The 8955-nt window shown below is 42.9% G+C and overlaps 1 protein-coding gene across 3 annotated transcripts in view; it reads left to right on the top strand.

Moving 5' to 3' along the window:
- nrg2a (neuregulin 2a) overlaps positions 1-2944 on the top strand; it is a 100249-nt gene extending 97305 nt beyond the window's left edge. For all 3 annotated transcript variants that reach the window (XM_084075184.1, XM_084075182.1, XM_084075183.1), the window contains one exon: positions 592-2944. In XM_084075184.1, coding sequence (XP_083931310.1) covers positions 592-1312 — 721 coding nt within the window. In that variant the 3' untranslated portion in view covers positions 1313-2944. The remainder of the gene's footprint in view (positions 1-591) is intronic.
- The last annotated feature ends 6011 nt before the right edge of the window (positions 2945-8955 follow it).

Below are 8955 nucleotides of genomic sequence, written 5' to 3'. Positions count from 1 at the left end.
CTGAGAAGGGGAAAGTATTTACTCAATAAATGCAATTAACTTCTTGGTTGGACAGAAAGCCGGTAGCACTAAGGGTCACTGAGGACCAGAGTTGGGAACTACTCATTCATTTTAATGTATTTGTTGAGATATCAGGTACATGTAGGTCAACAACATATAGGCCACGTAGGCTTTGTATGTCAGTATGTCAGGGGATAGCCTCTCATTTATGTGGCACAGGAATTCAAGGAACCGTGGTTATAATAATAACCAGCCGGTCCATTTCACTTGGGGACCAGTGCCTAACAATACAGTTATGTAGAATACAGTAGACTAAGGTCGAGCACAGGTTAGGAAGTTTATGTACTGGTCTTAAAATACATTCCAGTAACTAAGAGTCCCCCAGTGCATTTTAGAGCTACATACCGTGTGATGGTTATGGCGGACGTTCGGTCCATGTAATCGCTTCCGCAGATGGCAACATAAAGCAGGAACGGTATATCCTCCATTGCACTCCAATGGAGTGCAATGTTCCACCCCCCCCCCCCCCCCCCCCCCCCCTCTCTGCTCTTCCTCTTCCCTCATCGACTCTCTCGTCTTCCCCACTGACAGGTACGTGTCGGCCCTGACGACCCCGGCCCGTCTCTCGCCGGTGGAGTTCCATTACTCACTGCCCCCCCAGGTGCCTACCTTCCAGATCACGTCCCCCAACGCCGGCCACGCCATGTCCCTCCCCCCGGCGGCGGTCCGCAGCACCCCTTACCCGCTGGCGGACGACCAGCCGCTGCTGCGGCGCTACCAGGTCCCCCTGCACGACGCCCAGTCGTGCGCCCAGGAGCCGTACCGGCAGCAGCACCGCCGCACCTACCTGAACGACAGCCGGGGCAGCCTGCCGTCCAGCCCCTACCGGCTGGCCGAGGACGAGGACTACGAGACCACGCAGGAGTACCTCTCCTCCCGGGAGCAACCAAAGAGGAGCGGGTCCGGCGGGGGCGGCGGGGGCCGGCGCTGGCGGAGGTCCAGGCTGAACGGCCACGTGGCGCCGCGCGGATACGAGGCGCCACGGGACTACGGCTCTCGGAGTTGCCTCACGGACAGCGAGACGGAGGAGGAGGGGGGCGAGAGCACGCCCTTCCTCAGTATGCAGAACATGAACGCCACCGAGCCGTCCACCATCTACCGGCCGGCGGACAGTCGGACTTCTCACGCGTCGGGGAGGCCGCACGGCGCGGCGCACGGGAGCGCGCACGGGAGCGCGCACGGGAGCGCACACGCGAGCGCACACACAAGACTCACGCACTCGCGCTCCAAACCGGACAATGCACCCCACTAAGAAGGAAGAGCGGAGAAAATGAACCACCGACTTAAAAGAAAAAAGTAAAAAAAAAAAAAAATCTATATACTATAGACCTGCATCTATAAGAAATATTTTTATTTTATATAACTGACAGATATTCTAAACAAATGAAATATTTATTTTCATTTTAGCAAAAGTTGTCTACTAGTTAACAGCAAAGACTTTTTATAGGGAAAACTCTATTTATATGTACATTTTGATTTACAGCATAAAGAGATGTGCCAGTTTTTTCACGACGTTAAAAAATAGAGTAATATTGTGGTGCCTTTTGCTGTATGCCGACGCCAGAGGGCCAGTGGAGGTTTTTGTAGCCTTTCTTATATGGACGCCTCATTTTTTATACACGTTTATTCCTTTTTCCTGTTATTTTTTTTCTTTCTTTCCAAATTATTTTAGGAATCTAGCCCCACTGGAACATTAGCCCCTCCCTTCTACTACATCACGCAATATAAATCACTTCGACATAAGGTGTATGTTATAACATTATTATGATTTGCCTGTAGAGTTTATGATTTGGAAGCTATCCAATAGGACGCCTGATAAATGCAATGCAGATCCTTTTTGCCCTCTGACTAATCTATGCGTATGCGTGGTTGCGTGCGTGTGTGCTAGTGCGTGTGCGTGTGTGTGTGTGTGTGTGTGTGCGTGTGCGTGTGCGTGTGCGTGTGTGTGTGTGTGTGTGTGTGTGTGCGCGCGCACATGTATTGCAAGTTGCTTGCATGTACATACGTACGCACATACATACAGCACATGCAGCATGTGTGATTGCTAGATCAATTTCATCAGTTGTTGTGATAACATCAACATGTTGGTTTGGGCACCAAAGCAAGGTGACTCGGTAGAGTCTGAGCTCCAGAGGGTCCACATTAGAGCTTTTCCAGAGCAGTGAGTCCCCCAGTGCAGGTGGATAGATTGTTAGGCTGGACAAGAACTACAGCCGAAAGTGTCTAACTGGATGTACCGTACTGGAAGTTCCAGTTGAACAATGTGTACATGTAGTCCTGGACTTGTACTTCAGGTCAGCAGTGGTTCTTTTCCAGACTTTATGTCCTCGTGAGATGGCGGTTAAAAGTGGGAACGAGGTTAGATAGGTTGAGCTGCTGTTGGGTTGAACATTGTATGTGGGTCATCGCTTTATGTCGTTTACAGCTACTCGACCCCCTTCCAACACTAACCTGCCCCAGTCCCATCGCTTTCTTTCTCATCAGCATAGGGTTCATATCTATAGACCACTTCCTGGCCCGTCGGTCTGTGACACTTGCATTTGAGGCCATTAACTGATAAAGCACTCGGTATCTGGGCTGTCCATATGTCATTGGTAACAGAAAAAAAGGATGGCATCTGTTTCTCTCAAAGTCAACCCTCGCCTAAATCCCATCCCTCATTCTCCTCATGTGTCCATTCTGTTTTTGTGGCCTGGGGTTAAGGGTCACACAGTGTCTCAGGATTTCCACATGCCTCGGCTTTATGACCTCCCACCCTGTTCCTTCCTCAAATTAAGGTCTACCAGTGGCGTGCACAGACATTTTGAGGGGCAGGTGCTCAAGTAAATTATACTTTTTTTTTGTTGACTTGGTCTGCTCTTTTTTCCCTCTACACCTATACCTCTTTGCCAAAAAATAGCCGATCTACAAGCCCACAACGCCTCGCAGCGCGAGGCGTTGTGGGCTTGTAGATCTGCTATTTTTGGCTAAAGTTCTCCTCAGAAAAGGGATGCTAGGCTTCGAGTGGTTATGGTAAAAAGAAAAATCATATCACATAAAGATTTGGCGGACCCCCTGTAGTAACTCTGAGGACCCCCTAGGGGTCCCGGACCCCCTGTTGAAGACCCCTGCTGTAACTGAAAAAAAAGATACTTTTTCCCCCTTTTTTTTCAAAAGGGCACCTCTGGTCAAGAGGGCAAAGGGCAGGTGCTCTAGCACCACCTAGAGTCTATCTGTGCACGTCCCTGAGGTCTACCCAAGGCTAAGGTTCTCAACTATTGAGGACTTACGGTAAAAAAACATCTAAATGCCTAATTCATACTCCATAATATGACAGTGTCGCTTGGCCACATCATCTGTTCTTGCCGAGCGGCGCCGTCGCGCGATGGAGTGTGAATGAAGCTGAACAGTTTCCCTGCACACGCCCACACAGCACGAGAAGGAAAAAGGCAAGTGGAAACAGCTCAGTGGAGGACAGCGCAGAATACAGAGAAGGCAGAAAGTAAAAAAAAAAAGGAAAATAGCTGTGAAACTTTGGAGGATCACAAATGCAAAAATATGCAAACTTTCTATTTTGCTGTTTGATTACATCATTTTCTAAGAGGTGACTATAGTGTGTTGTGTGTGTGTGTGTGTGGGGGGGAAACTATGTAACGCCTATAGTGTAGAACATGAAATAACATGATACCAATGCATATTTACGTGTTGTTGTTTTAAAGCAGTTAAGTCAGTCTTTGCTAAAACTTGTCAGCATTCCTTGTTCACATATTCATGTCCATTGGATTGTGTCATTATCTTTTGTTGTCACTCTTGTCATGCACTTCTCTTGTAACATCAAATAACAGTGTCTACTCTAAAACAGTGAGGCACTGCTTTTGGGGAAATTTGTTTTAAAAATCTAGCCACTCAGTGATTATCTTCTTCTTTTTTTTTATATAAGTGAAAACTAAATAAAATAATTTGATCCCAGTTCTCCACCAAAGGAGCAATGACTGTTTAAAACATTACTCTAGAAAGGTCAGATCCATGGAATCAACACATATTGATATTCAGGTGACGGAGGACAGTCGATAATGTTTCATTAATGTGGGTATGTTTCCACTCTTCATATGGAAAACAGAATGCTGAATTATCAAATGAAGTATAAATCCGGCTTTAGAAAGAATGGTCTTTTGGTCTCACATTTATCACAGACGTTTCATTTGGTTTCCCACCCCCTGGGTCTAATTTTGTGTGTGTCTGAAGATTTGCGAAAAGATGACAGTGCTCCTCTAGTTAGTTTGAATGTGATATGCCCTTCTCTTTGCCACGCCTCCCACCCAAAAATTAAGATGCTACCAGATGTACCCCTGCCACTCTCCTCTGTTTTATTTGATATCCCACAAACCCCACCCCAACCCTAACCCCAACCCGGCCCCCGGTCCTCCACAGAACCCCACCCTCGCTTGAAATGTTTGAACACCTCTCCTCTGCATGTCCTTGTGGTCAAGGTTAGATGGGTGCATGGTAAAAAAAAAAAAAAAGCAAAAAAAAAAAGCAAAAAAAAAAAAAAGCAGCAGACAATTCTTTTTCCAGTCAGTGAAAGTGTATTTCATTTAACATTCAGCAATAAAAAAAGAACCTTCCCCCATGTCATTCCTGAAATATGCTAGGAAAAAAAAAAAGCGGAAAAAAATTGCGAGATTGTCATAGATTGTAAAATAAAATGAAAAATGAATCCACCTGTTCATATGAGAAAATAAATCTTTATTCATATCATTTTATGATGTGGTCATTTCTCTAGAAACCTTTATCATGCAGTTTTCTTCTCTTCTTTCATTTAAATCTGTTCAGTGTTATGTCAGTCAATAGTGGTTTCTTGGGAGAAAAGTGGAAAAACCTGGAACAACCCGTGAAACATGCTTCATGAGGCTAGAGCAATAGCCTGCACACACACACACACACACACACACACACACACACACACACACACACACACACACACACACACACACACACGCACAGAGTAATTGGAATGCTGTTATATTAAATGGCCCATTTGTTCTGAATAAATCTGATCTCTCTAAACCTAAAAAGAGAATTGTTATAACATCTTCAACAATCTCCATGCTGCGATTACAAATCACCATTTTGTATTTTCGGTTTCCACACAGGCCTGATATATGATTCCATTTCAATGCAAACTATTCTGAATTATTACAGACAGTGATAATTAAATCTTGCACTAGCGTTGCTACACCGGTAGATGGTGCTGGTGCAACAGCATCAAGATTGAGAGTGCCCAGTATTTCCATCATTTCAGTGTCAAGAAATGTGTAATAGTGATTCAATCATGATTCAATTCCTCTAACATGGTTAACATGGAGTTTGAAGTTCAATGAGCAACAAGGGCACACGCACGCACACACAGACACACACACACACACACACGCACGCAGGCAGGCACACACGCGCACACACACACACACACACACACACACACACACACACACACACACACACACACACACACACACACACACACACGTGTCGTGTGATATGGTGTCAGGAATGTCAGGCTCATGTGCAGGTCTGAACTCGCCAATGCAACAGTAGGCTGCCTATACTGCAGACAAAACAATAATAGCTCGCAGGTTCACTAATAATTTGTATAGGCAATACATTCTGGCATAATTCATGCACTTGAACTACAGCATAATATTTCCATGTTTTATTGTGGGTTGGTGCTATTAGAACTGTCACCAGTAAATAATACAGTGCAAACGTCATCATAAACGTACAGCAGGCTTTCATTTTATACATACACCACCTATTTACAGTAATGCCACTTGTATGCAGTGGTGGAAAGTAACTACATTTACTATAGTTCAATTTTTAGTTCAAGTACAATTTTGAGGTATTTGTACTTTACTTGAGCATTTCCAATTTCAAATAGGGCCTACTTTTACTTCCACTACATCTTAGAGACAAATATTTTATTTGAAAACTTTCATTAAAAAAAAAAAAAAAAGTCATTTTTTAATTCCAGACTTTTACTTGTAACAGAATACTTCTACACTGCAGTATTGATACTTTTACTTAAGTAAAACATAAATATTTAATTAATCAATAGTTCAATGATCGCCTGCTGTGCCTGGACAAACATTTCACTTCCTGGCTAGGGCAGGACACCCAGAGCCATATAAGAGCTGTTATGACACTAGCGTTGACCCCCATCGTAAGAATGGAATGCGAAAGTACTCTGTTGTTCTCAATGAGATAGTTCCAATGTTTGGAACTATAGCACCGCAGAGCGTGACGTTACTCTCTCTTCTTCTGCCCTGAGGATACCATGGCGTCCCGCTGCTCCGCACCATGTCATTTGTTTGTTTACATTTGTAATGTAGGCTAGTCTGGTGTGTGTATCCACTCTACAACATGTCAGCATCACTGCACTGCTGGAAAATACACCACATTGGCAACCTGGAGCCGGCGAGTGTGTCGATCTCTCTCTCTCATATGGACGTAATTAAGGTATTTGCAACGTGTATTAGATACCCAGGGAGCAGAAGGACTATTATGCAGTGGTGGAAAAAGTACTCACATATTTTACTTAAGTAAAAGTAGCAATTCTGCAATGTAGAAGTAGCCTACTCTGTTCTAGTCCGGTAATTTACTTGAGTACAAGTACAGAAGTATCATGGCATCAAAATATACTTAAAGTGCCAACAGTAAAAATACTCATTATGTAGAATGTCCCGTTTCACAAGTATCATTATGTCTAAATGTATACAACATTTTTAAAATAGCAGTACAGTACTTGAGTACATGTACTTTACACCACTGTGATTAATTTATGATCCATTTAACAGACTCACAAAGTTTTGGGGCAACATGTTTTGCAAGCAAAGGTTTGAGTGAGACTGGCAGGTGGTTTTGGTCATAATTAAATAGTTTTATTGAATCCACTCATATCAATGTTGTTAACAAGCTTAGGTAGAGAGCAGAGGTTTGTTGTCCAAGTAAGATATTTTGTGATGTACCACCTTTCCAGGATCTGACATTTTTGGACCGTGCAGCACACCAACATGGACGAGGATGATGATGATGATGATGATGATGAAATCTATGGTTGGTGAGTAGTACCATAGTAAATTAAATAAAACTAGAAACATATCTCTGCCAGGTCAGGTTATAATATTATAGGCCAGCAATGTTTGAAATTCACCAATGAGAATGGAATATGACAAATCGGACAGATCCGTCTTGATGTGTGGCTTATAGCAGCTTTTTAAAGGCATCAACTGACTCTGCTCTATCACCTTTAGTTTTCAGCCTTGTTTTTGGTACAATAAGAAGGCCTAATCTCACATTGTCCTTGGGGCACAGTAGCTCGGTTAAGTAATTTGGGACCAGAGTCAGACTGTGAAGTGCTTCACAGGTTAAATCAATTCTACAGTCAATTGGTAACCAATGAAGCAAGCATAGTTGTGATATGTGATCTCCTAAGAGTATCTAGCAGCCACATTCTGTACCAGCACCCGGGAGTCTGTGATGCAGGCTGTAACTAACCGGTTGAGAGCTTTATATGCAAGTAGACTCTGGAAGACACGCTGAGCAAGGAGTCTAGCAGAAGAGTTCTGAATAAGCTGTAACCTTCCAATGGACCTTTTAGGAAGAACACGCAGCCAGTTGTCCATCCTACTTGAGATAAAATCATGAATAGGTTTTCAGCTTCTTGCTCAGTTGCAATGGTCATACTTTGGCAATACTTCTGAGATGATTTTTTTTGTTTTGTTTTGGACGTCAAAGTTAAATCAGTCTAAAATAACACCTAGGCTTGTTATTTCTGATCAAGGGGTTGCCGAGTCTTTTAAAAAAGCTCATCACTTTTCGTTTTGTGGCAAATTCATACGTTTTCTGTCTTATCCTAATTCAATCTTTGAAAGTAATTATTCATGCATTTATTGATTGCATACAGACAGGCGGTCGGCGAGCTTCAGACACTTAAATCAACAAGAACCATAACAAATAAAATACCTTACTACCATCAGTGCTAAGTCTCAGATCTACTGTATATTTTCTTCTTTACAACAGCAGTATTGAATGCGTCAGGAAAAACTCCTGCTGCAAGATGTTCTTAATTAGCATAGAAGTAACAGGGTCAAGAATCTGGCAAGTGGAAGATTTACTCATAGCTACAATTCTGCAGAGTTCTGAGTTTGAGATGCTAGTGATCCAATATATTATTGTCTGCGTTTCACAAGATTGCCGCCAGAGGTCACCATCAGTTCTACAATTTCAGCTCTGTACGGTTGTGATTTTGTTGTACATTTTATTTGATAAAATTCGAGGAATTCCAATAAATACATGAAAAAAAAAAGAAATGATTGTAGAAAAATAAGCCCTTCTCGCAGTGTGTTCAATGTTATTATAGGTAAGTGTTTATTAGTATGTAAAGTCCTCTTCAGCTCATGGATAGTACTGTCTACCCAATGCCAATGTTTTTTCACATTACTTCTTCGTTTTTTTTTTTTTTTTTACCTTAGTGGTACCACCTTATTTATGGCATTTTTTTAGTTTTTGGTTTAGGACGGCAAACCTTACGTCTAGACTCAATAGAGAACAGCTCATACTACGTGGATCAAAAGAACAAGCTCAGCGAACTGGCTTTCAGCTGCCGCATGTAAGAACCGCTTTAGGACCAGTATGCACTCTTTTGTGTTTGTAGCTACAGACTACTTTACTATTAAAAAAAACCACACCCTGTGTGAAGTGAGTGGTGCCTTTGATGAGCCCCGTATTGACCCCCGTATTGATGATGTCATCAATGTTTGTGGACAGACATACATACATACATACATACATACGGACACACGGACAAAGTCATGTATAGGAGTGGTTGCCTTCGGCACCACTCAAAAAACACATTGATGA

Source organism: Gymnoscopelus microlampas, assembly GCF_963454915.1.
Source record: "Gymnoscopelus microlampas genome assembly, chromosome: 12".
Lineage (NCBI taxonomy): Eukaryota > Metazoa > Chordata > Actinopteri > Myctophiformes > Myctophidae > Gymnoscopelus > Gymnoscopelus microlampas.
The sequence above is the reverse complement of the archived record's forward strand: the minus strand, read 5'-3'. Positions and strand labels throughout refer to the sequence as shown.